This window comes from Bos taurus, chromosome 7 (assembly GCF_002263795.3).
Source record: "Bos taurus isolate L1 Dominette 01449 registration number 42190680 breed Hereford chromosome 7, ARS-UCD2.0, whole genome shotgun sequence".
NCBI classification, from domain to species: domain Eukaryota; kingdom Metazoa; phylum Chordata; class Mammalia; order Artiodactyla; family Bovidae; genus Bos; species Bos taurus.
In genome coordinates this window covers 2623977-2640385 of record NC_037334.1, presented here as the reverse complement: position 1 = coordinate 2640385, position 16409 = coordinate 2623977, and the positions used below count along the sequence as shown (strand labels likewise).

The window sequence follows — 16409 nt, the reverse complement described above, 5'->3', positions numbered from 1 at the left end:
TTTCCAGAAGGAAATGAAGCAGTGGGCCCGGTTACTTGGGAAATGATATGGGAATAATTTTTAACCAAAAACAAAAAAATGGCCAGACCCCTGACTCAACTGGGAAAATACTTCCCCCTATTGTATGTAATTTGAAGGAACTGCTGTTATAGATATTCAGAAGTGGTGTATAATAGTCACAAAGCCCAAGAATGGGAGAATGAGTAAGTAAATAAGTAAATGAAAAAGTACTGGCTATTGAACACAGTGGAATGTAGAAAATGTTTATCAGGTTATCTGTAAAAAGGAAAAAATCCCCACAGTACCCGCAGGACATAAACACACATGCTGAGTCAAAGAACATGGAGAGGGTATCTGGGAGTTGCTGTGCTTGTGTGGGCAGCAGCTGCATCCCTGACTTGGCCAGTGAGCATCCTGCTTCCGTATCCCTCCCCGAGGGTGGGCTCTCTGGAGGATTTCCCCACTCTCCAACCTTAAGGACAACTGTGAGTTTATTTACTATGAGAATGGTAAATGGTTTATTTACTATGAGAGTGGCCCTTACAATTAATCAAAATTGAGGGGTGCAGAGACACTGTATCACACCTTCTTGAGAAGGGTGAAGAAGTGTCAAAACTTAAAGCAAAAACGAACCCTGGATTCTGTAAGCCAGGGTTCTCTGTGGCCTCACCCCCGCCCCCAGGCAGGAGTGCTACTCTGGGTTCTGAGTTCAGGGATGGCCCCACGGTCACTGAAGAGACACACTTGAGAGGGCAAGGCCAGCCTGCTCTTCTCAGTGCCACTCAGGTGGAAACTGTGGAGCTTCACACTCACTTCCACGCACTTACAACTCCCAGAACCGAACCTCTGCACTGGGGACCAGGGAAGGACCTTTTTCCAGAAGCCCTGGGTGGGCCACACTCAGGGGGATTTGAGGACGTCTGCGTGTCCTAGTTAATCAACCCCTTTATTCGGTGACTCACTTTCCACATCACCTGTCACCTGAGGACTCTGCTGCACCCCCAGTTAATCGGAGAAAACCACAGACTTCCCTAGCAGTTTGGACCAGACCCCAAGTCAGGTTGGTGGGCTTTGAACCACCTCTTGGCCAAGCAGTCTCACAGGATAGTAGCTTTCTTAAGGGGTAAGGGTCCGGGGGGCTCACACTGCAGGCTGAGTAAATTCTACAGGCTCTCGTCTCACCTCAGACTGCAGCTGGGCAGGGCAGGCTGCCGAGGCTCCTGGAACCAGAGCTACCAGGGCCCCAGGCTCAGGGCTCCGCCAAGGACTGTGGTGTGATGCACTGGTGAATGGGGTCTCAGCACCTGATGACCTTGCAGGGTCCCGGGGGGAGGACAGCCCGGCCTGCACACACTCACCCATGGCTTCCTGGGAGTGGCAGTGACAGAGTTCAGTTTGCTCCTCGATCTGAGTGGCACTATGGATGCTTTCCATAGCTCAGAGGCCAAGCACCGTCCCCTCGGGTTTTCCAAGCATCTCGCAGACTCAGAAGGCAGGACAAGGGGCGCGAGAGGCCTGCTCACTGGGGAGCCAGCCCATCCCCGGGCCCGCCTTTCAGCCTGCAGATGGTCATAGGGGTCGGGCTGCTAGACAGAGGAGAGAAGAGGGCCCGCAGGGTCCCCGAGAAGGGCGTCTCAGGAAAGGTATACAAGAGCGACCCATCATTGGCACTGTAGAAGGACAGGTGTCCAGCCTCGTAGTCCAGAAAGATGCCCACGCGCCGGGGTGGGTCTCGGAGAGGGGCAAAAGCTCGCTCGGAGGAGTTGTAGTAGCTTCCCAGGAACACCAGGATCCAGAAGCCGTTGCCAGCAAACAGCTCGCCCTTCTCCTTGCGGTTGGCGTTCTCTCTGCAGACACCCAGGGCCCAGCTGGCCCGCTCCCCCACCTCCACCTCCCAGTAGTGGCGGCCCGAGGTCAGGGGCTCCCGGCCCAGCACACAAGGCCCAGGGTCGAACCGCTCCGGGCTGTCGGGCAGGGCCTGCCGCAGGTCCCCACGCCGCACGCTCCTCCGGTCCTCGGACAGCACCAACTCAGGGTTGGCTGTGTCAGGATCCAGGGTCATGTCCCCTGCAGACAGAGCAGCGGTCAACCCTCCCAGCTGTCTGCATCAGATCCCTACAGCCCTACAATCACAGCTTGTGACTGACCACAAACCGACCACACCCCTTCTCCCACTCAAAAAGATTATGCAACCACTTTGAGTTGTATCTTGGAACATTCTAGAAAGTAGTTCATGCTTCCTTGTGATTCACCCTCCTTTAGAGGACAGAAGAAAATCCTGAGTGCTTTCTGTCTGTGTGTTCCAGCGCAGCAGGCTCCCCAAGCCTGGGGTCCACACAGTGCCCTGGGATTTCTGCTCTTCCTAAATATATCAGTGAAAAGTTTGGACCTGACCTGCTATCTCATCTGCCCAAGGGCCTCGATCCCTCTTAGTTTCTCATCCATGAACCGGGAGCTTGCGTGCTGTTCTACCCCAGACCACCAGCAGAAGCTCAGGACTGGCACCGTCTCTGATCTGGAAACAGCAGGCGGGACCCCCCGGCCTGTGCACGGCACTCACCTCGGAACCTCCGCAAGGCCTCCACCAGCCCAGGGACCCTGCACACGGTCCTCATCTCCATAGGCACCACCTCGGGAGGCTGCAGCTTCACGTCCTGGACTCTAGAGGGGCAGTGCAGACGTCACCCCTGCGGGGGGCCCGCCTGAACCCTGCCCCCCTCCCTGGGGAGAGGCCGAAGCTCCTACCTGCGGAGTGTGTCCCTGATGTCCTGTGGGAGAGACACACGGCGTCAGCACCCGTCTCCTGTCTCGGGCCTGCCCTCACCCTGGCCTGGCCCTGCACCAGAGTGCTCCCAAACCTCCTGCGTGGGCACACACTCATGTGGTGGGAAACCACCCTGGAGCTGTCCTGAATCAGGCATGAGGTCACTGCAGAGCTGCTCTGGGCGCGTCCAGCCCTGCAGACCCGGCTGCATCCCCTTCACATGCCTGGAGGGCACAGGGGATCTGGCTGCCAGCCCCCTTACCCACAGAGCCCTAGGCACCCCTGGGTGCCAGGAGAGGTGGGGTGGGGTGGGGTGGGGTGGAGTCCCACCCTCCAGGGGTTGAAGGCTGTCTCCACCTTAGCCCGGAGCCATGCCTCTATCAGCCGAGCACTTTCTGCGCCCCAGGAGATAGGCAGCTGGTGGACTGGTGTCTGTGGTCTCATCTGCCCCCTGTCCTACAGGAGCTCCAGCCTGGCCTGCACCGCTGCCATCCCTCAGTCCCCACTCACAGCTGACCTTCCTGGAAAGGCCTCTCTGCCTGGATGCTCCTCTCTCTTGTGATGATATGTGAGGACAGTTTAAGTGTCACAAACCGATTGTGCCCCCCAAGTCCAAGGCGCTCCCTGCAGCAGGCCTCCTGACCAACACTGCAGGCCAAGGGTCAGCCCACCCGACCTCCTCCACGCCTCAGTAAACACGGTGCTATCCAGAGCTGCTCTTCCCCCAGCACAGGCAAAGGGAAGCTCTGGGGTTGAGGCGGGGGGTAGGGGGGAGAATGGGGGGCATCTTTTCTGCAGCCAGCCAGCCAGCCAGGTGACCAGGGAACCAAGAGGATGACAAAGGCCAGGAGATGTGAGCACTTGGGAAGGTAGGGGAGCAGTGGTGAGCAGTGGGGGGCAGATGGGGTAGTAAGGAACAGGCAGCAGGGAGTGAAGGACAGGAAATGCAGCCAAGCCAGCTGAGGTCAGTCCCTCACTGAGAGATCTCAACTGAGACCCCACATTGCATTTCATATAAATCTGCGGTTCTCATCTTACTTCCTGGACCAATCTCTCCTCCCTGTAGAACCTCTGCTTCCTGCAGCTTTTCCAGCACCACTCACTCACCTTTGAGGGCTGCTCCCTATTATCCCCAGCTGCCTGCCCCAGCCCCACTTCACTGACCTCTGCTGACTTCCCTCAACCCCCGCCACACACTTGCCCAGGATTCTTCCTGCTTCCCAGGCTGAAAAATCACTTGTTGGCTCAGCACAGGCCAAAGGAATGTTTTAGCCCCAGGGGTGCAGCCTGAAGCTGGTCCTTAAAGGTTCACTCAGCTCTGAAGCTCCAAGGAGGGTCACCTCCTGCAGGAAGCCCCCTGGACTGCACATGCAGTGTCCTCACTCCCACCCGAGGGCACAAATTGCTGGGGCCAGGAGTCCAGCAGACTCTCAGGGGCAGCACTGGGCCCATGCAGGAATCACAGTGGGAGACCTGCTGGCTATTCCTCTCAGCCCAGTGGGCCCAAACCTTCAGAGAGCTCGGTGGTGGTGACCCAGTGGCTCTGGATCCTGGAATGCCAGCCATCCTGTGGCCTGGCCAGTCTCCAGGAGGCCTCCCAGGACAGGCACTAATAGCAGTTCATGCAGCTCAGCACTGCAGTCTACTCTGCATGTTTCACAGGAAGGTGACTAGCTATTGACCTGGGAGGTCCAGGCAAGCATCAAGGTAGTCGGTTTTCTCTGCACAATGTTTCCCCCACTCTCCGGCTCTCCCTTCCCATGCCTGGCCTTCTCCCAAGACCCCACACGCCCACTCCCAGTACGGGTGCCAGCTCACCTGCAGCAGCCCCAGTGCAGGCAGCTGGCAGCGGCCCTCCAGCTCGGTGATCAGCTCGGCCAGCTGGGCGCTCTGCTGTCCAAGGCGGGCCGCACTCTCCCTCAAGGGGGGCAGCACCTCCAGCTCCTCCTCTTCCAGCCTCTGCAGCAGCAGCTGCTCCTCCTCCACGAGCAGACGGCGCAGCCTCTCAAACTCGGTCAGTACATTCTGCCGCTGGGTCTCTACCATCTTCTGTGGGGGCCAGGGAGGATGGCTGAGGGCCTGGGACCTGGAGCCTCACTAATCCATCTGGGGTTCCCCCACACCCACTCCTTCCTGACCCCAAATCACTGCACCACCAGGGGCACTCAACAAATCCAGGGGGACTTAGTATCCCCCCAAATCCCAACCTTACCACCCAATGCATTCCCAATTTCCATTTCCCCAACCCTCAAGGCCACAATCTGGGATGGCCCCCACACCCATCCCTCCCCACACCTCCCCACCTGGGACCCCCCATGCCTGGCCCTCCCTGACACCCATCCCGAGGTGGCACACCCACGCAGAGTTGGGTTATACACGGGGTCTGGAGCAAGAGTGCTGCCTGAGGAGCAGCGTGAGGCTGACTGTTAACAACAGAGCCCTGTGGTGGGGCCCTCCTGCCCCCCACCCCTGCCCACATTGGGCGCCTGGCCACCTGCCTGCCACAGGGAGCAGGTCTCCTCCGCTTGGGCCTGGAACAGCAGCGCATCCTCCATTTGCTTCCGCAGATGCTCCAGGGATTTCTCCAGCTTGCTCTGCAGGGAGGTGAGGCCAGAGTGACTCCAGCCAGGCCAGGCCCCCAGGCTGGCTCTTATACCTGCTCCCACCTGCTCGACTCCAGCTAAGCCTGAACGCAGCTGGCAGGGACCAGTAGCGGAAACATGGGTCTGGGACACGGTGAGTCCCAAACTTGCCAGGAGACGCCCTCTAACTACTGTGGCCCTTCCACCACTGCCCTCACGAGCGTGGCTCTCCTGCTACTGCCTTTTGGCTGAATCTCCTTTCTTCTGTGGTTCCCATGCCTCCCTCAGCTCAGGGCAACTTTCCCACAACCATTTTCACTGCGTCACCACCTTCTTTCTTCCAAACCCCGTCACGTCTCTCTGCCTGGACTGGGCTTGCTGGATTTCAGCTGGTTGGAACACACGGCGGGACGGGCTACATTTGTATCCGGTTCCTTGGCCCTGATTTCAGGCCTAGGCCTGACATTGCCTTCAACCCTGTTTAGGACACGTTCAGCACCTTTAGGCCATAAGGCCTAAACGACTATCACAAGAGAGACCATGGCGGTGCTCGTGGGGTTTCTACTGTTCTATCCATGTTCTAGACACGCCAGGGCCCCGAGAGGCTGCCTTTTGTAGTCAGGGCTTCCGGGCTGTGCAGATACCCGCCAGAGCCCTCTGCGGGGCACCTTCCCCAGCACTAAAAGCAAGCACCGGAACAGGGAAGGGGATTGGGTCATGACATCCCAGAAGATGACACGATGGTACCTACAGTATTTAGAGCTGAGATGACTGACAAACAGCAGAGCTCTCTGCTCTCCTCCTTTCGGCATTTTCCAAGACAAAGGTGCCTACCCTTTACCAGGAAGGGGAGAGCACTCATCACCCAGAGGCAAGCTGCCGATATGAGGTGAGTCCACCTTTCCACCTATTGATCTCTTCTGTCACTCTAATTTGCAAGCCTGAGTTACAGAACGTGATATGCTGGAGGAAAAGGCTTTTCCTCCCCTGGGACAGGGAGGGTCAAGGGCTACCATGGCAGACTTTATCAGGTCAGCTGGAAGAGGCCTCTAGAGAACTACTGGTCGTTCTCTGCTCTTCCGGTCACTATCCACACCCTGACCAGGATCCTCAGCGACAGGAGTGCAAATCTGCCAGACTGATATAAGGAGTGGGTGTTCAAGTGTGCATACTACGCCTCAAAGTGAGCGAAAAAAACCACAAGAACGTGTGAGCACAAGTCCAGTGATGTGGGCTCGGTACAGGTTTATTCTGTTGTCCTGAAGTTTATTCTATGATAGTGACAGAACAGCAATCCTAACGCGGACTAAACTGTGTACTCGAGGCACCTCAGCAGCAGATAGCACTGGCCACAAAGAGAAATGAAAATCACAGTCAAAAAGTTTGAAAGGTATCACCCACAGACTTTATACTTTGGGTTTCAGAAGCAAACCGACCCACAGACCAGGGAGGTAGCAGGCAGCTGGCCAGGTAAGTGTTTGTCCTGAGCATCTTAGCAGAGGAGAGTGCTGGTGTTAAGTTTGGATTTTAAGAAATACATTTCCATAACAGAGAAACAAGGCCTCTCTGCCTGGGCTCACAGCAGGGCTGCCTTGTCTGCTGGCAGAGTATCCAAACACTGGTGGGCTCTGGCTCCCAGAGCAATGGCTCCATCCTACGTTGATCCCAGCCTGGGGCTCTCCAGCAGCTTCCTGGCTGCCTTCCCATCTGGCCTAATCAGAACGTCAGCTCTGGCGTGGGCCCCACAACCTACTCTGCCCACCAGCCTCTGAGAACTCAAGAGTCCACATCCATGCACGTCCATCTGGGACCAGCCACTTCTCAGGTTCCCTCCCCACTTTTCTCCTACTCTCGGCTCCGTCTCTGCCAATGGTCAAACTGCCCAGTCCCCTACCCGGACAGCCCTCCCACAGCCTCTTTAGGACCTAGACTTCAGAAAGCTCGTCCCCTCCCCGCCCAGGTTCCTAGGCCAGCGCCTCACTGGTGGGCGGTGCCTCAACCCCCTAGGATGCTGGTTTGGGACAGGCTGCACCCCTCTTACACACCCACAAGACCCGGGGCAGGCTGCGCCCCATCCAGGCCCGGGCCCCCCACCCGCGCCGCGGCGATCTCCTACCAAGCCGTGCTCTGCCCGGGGCCTGCCCACACCTTAAGGTCTTCGGCCGCGTCCTGCAGCGGGCGCACACGGTGCGCCCAGTGCTCCCCTGAACGCTCGCAGGCCGCGCACAGAAGGCGCAGCTCGTCGCCGCAGAAGGCGGCCAGCGGCTCGCGGTGCGCTGCGCACACTCCCTGCGGAACAGGCGACGGTGGGTGCAGGCGCCGCGCCATCTCGGCCATCTTGGCGAGCGGGCGGTTGGGTCGCAGGTTCCTCTGAGGGAACAGCTCGCGGCACTCGGGGCAGGCGTACGGGCCCTCGGGCTGGCCCCAGCAGCGCCGGATGCACTCGCGGCAGAAGTTGTGGCCGCAGTCGGTCATCACTGGATCCGTGAAGTAGTCGAGGCAGATGGCGCAGGTGGCCTCCTCTTGGAGGTTGGTCGACAGGTCGGGTGCGGCCATGGCCCCGATGGAACGGACGAGGGCCGCGTTCTCCGCCGGGTCGGGCGGCCGCTGCCGGGACTCTGGGGAGGGGTTGGGGACGCGCGGTACAGGGCACCAGGGGATTCGGGGAGCTTCTGGGCGCAGGGTCTCCGGGGTCCGAGGCCTCTCGATTCCGAGGATGAGGAGTGTGCGGCTCCGAGACGCGGCGACTCCAGGAAGGTAGGGCCTAGGGATCCCGTTTGCAAGCAGGAAGGTACATTCAGCAGCAGCGGAAGCAGGAAGCAGCTTTCTTCCCTTCTGGAACCACCCACTGTAGCTCCGGATTGGCCGTGGTCTGTCACGCGGCCTCCAGCGGCACCCAACTGGAGGCTTGCTCACCCACTGACCTTGCGTCGCCGCCGCCATCTGTGCGCGAGTTCGTGGCTGCCTCTAGGGTGCTGCGGCTTTGCGGTACCTGCTGTCTCCCTCGGACCTCGGGGAACGTGAGGTTTAGCGGCCGGGGCCGCTCCGCACGGGCGCTGGGCTCTCCGCAATGCGCAGAGGCGGCGAGGACAAGGGGAAGCCGAGGTTGTGTCGGGAAGCCCCACGTCGTTCCCCGTGCGCTCCTGGGTCCTCGTAAGTCCCCGGGCTGGGAACGATCAGAACTTAAGGTGTCGGGGGCTCGGCCCACTGGGACTACTGGCCTTGTTGGGGGTCAGAGTACATTGGCCAGAGTTCTGGGGTTCTGGCCACTGTTCCCCACTTGTTAATGCGTCTGCAATCACGCATCCACGGGGGTAGGATGGGCAGTGGAGAGTGAGTTAAAGGAAGGGACCCTGTCTGATCCTTCTCTGAATTTTGCCGCTACAGCAAAGGTGGGCAGCTCTGAGGCTTGTAGGAATTCAGCTTGAAAAGTCCCTTCACTTTTTCATTTTCCCCCTGTGAAGGACCCAGATATGGAATTTGCTGAGGACAAAGAAGGTAGACACTTGAGGCCTTGGCTCTACATATAAAAACCTAAACCACTGAGCCCCCAGAGAATGGCAATATCTCTAAGTGGAGAGTAGGGGACATGGCTAAAGAAAACCACAGCACACTGTGCCTTGTACGTATGCCTGTATATATTTAGAAACTGATCCAGTATGAAAGTTTTCTGTATGAAGCATCTAAATATTGACTCTTAGTGTTTAAGTGCTTTAATCATGATTATATTTCCACTTTGTAAAACCAGCCTGCACAGCCGATGGCTTGCAAATGCCTCATCACGATAAGCTGGGCAGGTGGGCCTTGCTGAGTGGGACCACCTCACCTTCTGGAGAAAGGAGGGTTGCCCAGGCTCCACCAGCCTGCGCCCCTATCCCTTCACCCACAGAGTCACTGTAGAGATGACCATCTGGCCTGATTTGGGGGCCCCAAGGCAGAAGAAGGGCTGCAGGGGGCCAGGGAAGGCAGGCTGAGTGTAGCTATGCAGGTGGGACCCATCGTTCGCATTGTAGAAGGCCAGCTCTCCAGCTTCAAAATCCAGGAAGATGCCCATGTGGCTCGGAGGCTCGGCCAGTGTGACGGGAGTTGGGGGAAACGCGGCAGGTGCGTACCTCTTTCCCTTGCATAGCTGCACCACCCAGAACCCATTTTCTGGGGACTTGGGGACCCTGTTCCTCCGGCTCACGTTGTCCCTGCACACGCCCAGGGCCCACAGTGCATCACCGGTGAGGTTCATGCCCACCTCCCAGTAGTGCCTCCCTGAGGAGTAGATCTCTTGGCCAACCGCACAGGGATAGGCGAGGAACCTGTCCTTGCCACAGGGTGTGCCATCCATCGGGGTGCTCAGGTAGCGCCTCTGGCGGCTCTCATACAAGAGGAGGTAGGGGTATGCCGTGGAGGGGTCGGGCACCACATCCTCTGGAGACAGGCCCAGGGTGGAGGGGAGAGGGGGGCCTTTCAGGGTCAGTGTGGGGAGGGCAAGGCCCTAGCAGGGGCCGTTCCTCCTAACCCCCACCCAGGCCTCCCTTTGGCTGAGTTCAGCCGTGAACCTGGAGTTAACTGCATGATCCTATACCCCAACTGTGGGTATTGGCAGTGCCAAGGAGATGGGGCTGGGGTACCATTTGGGGAACCCCTCTCCTGTTGGTGGCTCTTGCTTTGAGTGGCTGAGAGCAGGGTGGGGCATTGCCAAGAGCCCCTGGGCCCCCACTTACCTTGGAAACTCTTGAGGACCTCTATCTGCCCTGGGACCCTACAGATGGTCTTCAGCATGATGGAGGTAGCCTCTGGGTACTGCACACTCAGGTTGCTCTTCCTCCAGTGGATACAGGTCTCACTGTTCCCTCTGGCCACACTAACAGTCCTCCCTGCGCCCATCACCACCCCCACCGCAGATGGTACGTACCTGCTGAGGAGGCCTTTCATATCCTTCAAAAGACATGGAAGAAAGCAGAGACTGGCAGGGTCTGTGGTGTTCCCCAGCACCCCATGTTGACATTTGGCCAGAAGAGCTAGAGGGGCTTTATGTGTTGCCATGGCCCCATTTCCAGTTTCTACAGAGTAATCCTGTCTTGGCTATGCACAGTATCATTTATCTGACTTTCCTGGGCCTCCTCTTCCCCATCACAATGAATGAGGACCCAGGGAAGCTGTCCAGCTCATGACACACCATGAAAGCCTCTGTGGGCCTCGGGCCTTGAGTGGATCAGGAGTCAGTTTAGTGGGTTGCAAATAGATTACATTTTGATATAAGGCAAAGTATTCTCCCAAAGGTAGACAGAGTGTATAATCTGTTGTCAACACCAGGATACTTATTGGCAACAAAACCCACAGGATGCTGGGATAACAGGCATATAAACTGACTGACCCAGGCATCCTGGGAGATCTAGATACCCTGCGTGTGGCATTTGCTTCAGTTGTATAAACACATTCCTGTGAATATGTGTATAATGACTCGCAATGTGAAATGTGTTTTATTGCTGTGGAGCCCCTCGCTCTGCACACTTGAACGAGTTACCCCCTTTTCAGCCAGTATAAACTGCCCCTTCCAGGACCTCAGTGTGCAGGCCCATCCCTGGTAGGCCAGCTGTACCCTCTCCCTACTTCCACAGCTGGCAGGTGCGATCGTGTGACTTGCTCTTGCCTGTGAAGTCACCAGTGCCTCTCTGGGGCCAATATGCCCGTGCCCTGCATCCTTGTGTGGACAACAGCTGCCCTCAAGCCACATCCCTGGGCTATGAAGGAGATGAACACAGCCCAGTAGGACTGAAGCCTGTCGTGGGCTGAATTGGCTCCCTCCCCAGATTCATCTATTGTGGGGCTCAAACCCCGAAGCACCTCAGTATGAGTGTATATGGAGATAAGGCCTTAAAGATGTGATTATGATAAAATCAGATCATTAGGGTGAGCTGCAATCCAGTCTGACGATATCTTCATAAGAGGAGGCTATCAGGGCATAGATTGTATACAGGGGAATGACTATGTGAGGACACAGGGAGAATATGGCTCACAAGCCAAGGAGAGGTCCCAGGAGAAGCCAACTGTGCCCACAACTTGCGCTCAGACTTCCAGCCTTCAGGAGTGTGAGAAAGATACATGTGTGTTTAAACCACCCGACCTGTGGTATTTGTTACACAGCCTGAGCTGACTGAGACAGAGCCTTCCCCGTTGGCCTGAATCTGTTGCCTCAGGTCAGCCCACCCTGACTGTACCTGACCCAGAGCTCAAGTCCCCATCCACCCACCCACCCCCGCCAGCCAGGTACACAGGCGTGCCATCTCACCTGCAGCATCTGGAGCGGTGTGTGCTCATTTCTGTCCTCCAGCTGCAGGAGCAGCCTCTCTAAGGAGTGACTCTGCTGCTTCAGTGAGGCTGTGCTCTCCTGCAGCTTTGCCACTGTCTCCTCCTCCTCCTTTTTCAGGGCCTGGAGCAGGCGCTGCTTCTCCTCCATCAGGAAGAGGCCCATCTTCTCAAACTCGACCATGATGCGCTCCCTCCGCTCCTTCACCTTCTCCTGTGTGGGGGTGGGTGGGCTCCTGGAGGTGAGCCCCACCCAGGGCCCTACCACCCCTGGTGCCTGCTTTCACACCAGCTTGGAAGGGCTGCTCTGGCAACAATGGCACATCTCCCCTGGATCCCAGTGACCCACAGAAAACCAGCCAAGCAAGGCTGGAAGCCAGGGATCACACAGAGGCCCCCCTGAATGTCACTGGGGCATAATTTTACTCCAAGCCCCAAATGGCAACATCCAAGTGCCTGTGCGCTCTTGCTCGCTGCATCTTTCAAATGGCCAGCCGTTCTCAGTCTTGATTTGGCAGGAATTCTGTGAAAACCATTGCCTTTCTGGGGTCCTGTGTTCTCATCCACACAGGACAGTGATTTCCCCCTCAAGGGGCTTCACAGGTCGGGAGGCCTGTGGGGGCCTGGCTGGGCCTTCCCCGCCCTGCCTGGCTGCTGTGTGTGGTGGCCCTGGTACCTACCTGCCACTCGGCCAAGGTGTGTTCCTCCTTGGCTTGCAGCTTTTCCGTCTTCATCATCTCCTCTCGAAGATGCTCCATGTCCTCCTCCAGCTTCAACTGTGGTGCACCCAAACCACGGGATTTGGGGGTCAGTGGGCCCCCCGCATGCCCCACATCCAGACAGTGCCCTCTGAAGCAGAACCACCCTGAACCATCCTAATGGGGTGCAAGGGATGGAAATATGCCACCCCAAAATCTGTCCCTTTGGCAGAAGGATTATTTTGAGCTGGAGGCAATTAAGAATCAACAGATGCAGAAAGGTGCTTTCCAGGGGCTCCCATTATCTGACCAGAAGCACCTCACTGGGGATAGTTTGTGCCCACAAAGAAGACGGTAAGTTGGTGTCAAGATGAACCTACACAAAAACCCCCTATCTTCCTTTACTTTCTCCCTATATATATTTCTGCTGTCACCTGAATGTTTGTGTCCCTCCGACACCCAAAGTCATATATGGAAGCCCTAACTCCCCATGTGACGGCAGAGGTGGGGCCTTTGAGAGGCGACGAGGTCATGACAGTGGGACCCACATGGATGGGATTAGTGCCGTTATAAAAGAGACCCGAGAGAGGACAGCGAGATGCTGGCCGTGTGTGCGCCGGAAAGGGACTCTCACCTGAGTGTGCTCATCTCTGACGTCAGCCTCCAACTGTGAGCAATACATTGCTGCTTATAAGCCACCCAGTCTGTGGAATTCTGTTACTGAGACACCTTCCCACAGTCTGCCACCCTTGGGAGCCTGCAACCTTTACCTTTGTCCTCTTGCTTTTCTCCAAATGTACTGTTCTTTGTTAAGATGCCCAAGTTCTAATTGACTTTTTTTTTTTCAAACTGTTGCTGCAGTCTCTCCCAAGTGACTGGCATAGCAGACATATGTTAGTAAATGGTTTGCCTTTCTCTTCAATTTGTCTTTGCTCAATCTAATTCATGGGCCCCCAGCCACAGAGCCTCAGGTGGATGGAGGGAAAAGGCTCCCCTCCCCCTGCCTGTCAGGGGGTTGCCTGGTTTGCCCACCCCGATGGCTGCACAAGGACCAGGGACTGTGGATGGGGCTGGGTGGGGACTTGATCATCTGGACTCCTACATAATCATAGAGGTGACACCGAGATGGCATGGCCCCCAACCTGCTCTGTTCTGGAGTAAGGGAACACTTCCACCGTGTGGGCCTGCATATGGGGCTGTTTGTTACAGCAGCCGTTCTCTGCTAATACCGTCCTTGACATGTGCGCATACTTGGGCACCCTTGTCCCCTGTTCTGGCCCCTAGCCAGGACCCACCTTGTACTCTTGCACGGCCTCCTCGATAGGGACCACCCTGTGGGGCCGGTGTTCCTGGGACTCCCTGCAGATGATGCAGATGGGCCTCTGGTCATCCTCACAGAAGAGTTTGAGCAGCTCTCGGTGTACCTGGCACAGGTCCCTGCTCTGGGGACTGGGGTGCTGCCGCACCATCTCGGCCACCTTGGTCAGCAGACGGTTGGGCCGCAGGTTCCTCTGGGGGGACAGCTCGCGGCACTCAGGGCAGGGAAAGGAGCCCTTCCGCTTTCTCCTCTTTTTCTGGCCTCTGGCCTTCTCCCAGGTCAGCTGGATGCACTCTCGGCAGAAATTGTGACCACAGGTGGTCATCACGGGGTCTGTGAAGTAGTCAAGACAGATGGAGCACGTGGCCTCCTCCTGCAGCTTTCTGGCAAGTTCCACAGCATCCATGGCGCCTGGGGAAGGAATAGAGTGTCCTGCCACATCCTCTGCCTGCAGCCCTGAGCTCTTCAGTGGCACTCTCTTGGCCTCCTTTTGAAGATGGGAGTCTGAACCTGGTGGGGTTTTAGGGTACCATGACTCACCTTCAATAAAGGGCACAAATGTCTCTCTGGAAGCTGACAAAGACCCTGTCCTTCAGCAAACCCCAGCCAGCTTCCCCTGAGCTGTAGGCCTGTCTTTGGCTGGCCCCACCCGGTTTCACAGTACTCCGGCTGTGATATGTGATCTAGTTCCTCATCCCCCACCTATAATGAATTGATGTCCTTGACCCTCCTTAAGCAAGAATCCTCTTAGGCCTGTTTAGCAATAAGCCCCGTCCTTATGGCACCTCTGGGTGATTTTCCATCACTGACCACCATCACTCCGCTCCTTGGCTACAGATCTGCAGCTGTCTCAGCTGCATTCAGAGATGACACTGCGACAATCTTGAATAGTCTTGCTTACCGTTTTAACAAGCACATAGGTTTCTCTTTAACAGAACTCCGCAGAACAAAGGCAAAAGGGAGTTTAAGAGGAAACATCTCTCTCATTAGGGAGCAGGGTTGACAAAGTTTTTCTCTTTAACCAGCACTTGCTCAGGCTCCAGAATTTTCCAACCAAGCCTTGGACTTACACGTCGGTCTCTACGCTGTTCAAGTTTAGAAGAAATCCCACTAGGTGGGTTTAACCAGACCCCCCGCCCCGACCACCACTCCCTGCTACTAAGATGTTTCCTCCTAGTAACTTCTTGTAACTGGCCCTACCCTACTCCTTAAAAATCCCCACTGGCCCATGCTGTATTCAGAACTGAACTTCACAATTCTATATAGAAGGTCTAGTTCTATATAGAACCCCAGTTTCTATGCTAATATCTTTCTTCCTATTTCAATAGTCCCAAATAAAACCTGTTTTTACCCCTGTACCATCCAGCTCTGATTTTCCTTGACAAGGAGCAGTGCAGAAAAGATAAAGGAGGGCCATTTACACGCACACATGCTCACACACATACCCAGGAACACACATGTACACGTGCATGCATGTTTACACACTGGCACACACACACAAAGGCACATGCAGAGGCACCTGGACACATGCACCAACATCTGAACACAAACACACATACACACACACTCTGGGGTTGTAATAGCCATGACTTGATACAGTGGAGATCCAATCCTGGATGTACTTCACAGGGTGGTGGTTAGGGCTGACTTAGAGTGGATTTAAACATCATTTCTGAATTATTAATGCAAGCACTGTCCAGGTTCCCTTCTATGCAGTCTGCAACTATGGCGGCTGGATTCTGCAGATTCCTGAATCCCTGACGTTGGTTCACTTTGTCTCTGGGAAGAGCCTTTGGCGTGAGTCTCTCCCTCTGCTCTCAGCTGCCCTTCGTCCCGACTGCTGCCCACCCAGCAGAAGCTGGGTGAGAGTGGGGCAGTCTGGGCACTAGGCTCTGGCTCAGGTTCTGGGGGAAGCCATCCAAGGGCTCTGGGCCAGTAATGGCGGACAGGCCTTCCTTGACCCTGGAATGTTACTCTGTAAATGCAGGGCTAAAATAGCTGGCTCCTCTGGTTCCAGTCAAAGCTATGGTTTTTCCAGTAGTCATGTATGGATGTGAGAGTTGGACTGTGAAGAAAGCTGAGTGCTGAAGAATTGATGCTTTTGAACTGTGGTGTTGGAGAAGACTCTTGAGAGTCCCTTGGACTGCAAGGAGATCCAACCAGTCCATTCTAAAGGAGATCAGTCCTGGGTGTTCTTTGGAAGGAATGACGCTAAAGCTCAAACTCCAGTACTTTGGCCACATCATGTGAAGAGTTGGCTCACTGGAAAAGACTCTGATGCTGGAAGGGATTGGGGGCAGGAGGAAAAGGGGACGACAGAGGATGAGATGGCTGGATGGCATCACCCACTCAATGGACCTGAGTTTGAGTGACCTCTGGGAGATGGTGATGGACAGGGAGGCCTGAACTGAACTGAACTGAACTGGTTCCAGTTTACAACCACCTTCAAAGCTGGGACAGCCGCTCCACTAGGGCAGAGGGTGCACGGGGTCCCAACCGGAGCCTCAGCACCCACAAGGTGACCACCCGCCGGCTCCCTCAAGGGGGTAATACTTACGGGGTAAAGCGATGCACGCTGCACCTCGCCAGGCACCCTCCAAACACAGCCCAGGAAAGCCTGCTTTGGGGCGATGGAAACTACCCGGGCGGGAATCCTAGGGCGCCGGGCTTCGGGCTTTGTGGCGTCAGCAGGAGCCCGAGGTCGAGGGGCGGGGCCGTAATCAGGTTGGGGACGGGGAGGTTTCGTT

The 16409-nt window shown here is 56.3% G+C and overlaps 2 protein-coding genes across 2 annotated transcripts; both read right to left on the bottom strand.

Annotated features, from left to right (window-relative positions):
• Window positions 1-249: 249 nt before the first annotated feature.
• TRIM11 (tripartite motif containing 11) lies at window positions 250-8125 on the bottom strand. Its single transcript, NM_001077920.2, is given in 6 exon segments — window positions 250-2067; window positions 2561-2661; window positions 2746-2768; window positions 4583-4813; window positions 5263-5358; window positions 7495-8125. Coding segments are annotated over 6 exon segments (1407 nt in total). The 5' UTR covers window positions 7903-8125; the 3' UTR covers window positions 250-1519.
• Window positions 8126-9046: 921 nt separating this feature from the next.
• On the bottom strand, window positions 9047-16317 carry TRIM17 (tripartite motif containing 17). Its single transcript, NM_001105011.1, is given in 7 exon segments — window positions 9047-9765; window positions 10062-10162; window positions 10253-10275; window positions 11630-11860; window positions 12327-12422; window positions 13640-14073; window positions 16220-16317. Coding segments are annotated over 6 exon segments (1428 nt in total). The 5' UTR covers window positions 14069-14073; window positions 16220-16317; the 3' UTR covers window positions 9047-9217.
• Between the last annotated feature and the right edge of the window lie 92 nt (window positions 16318-16409).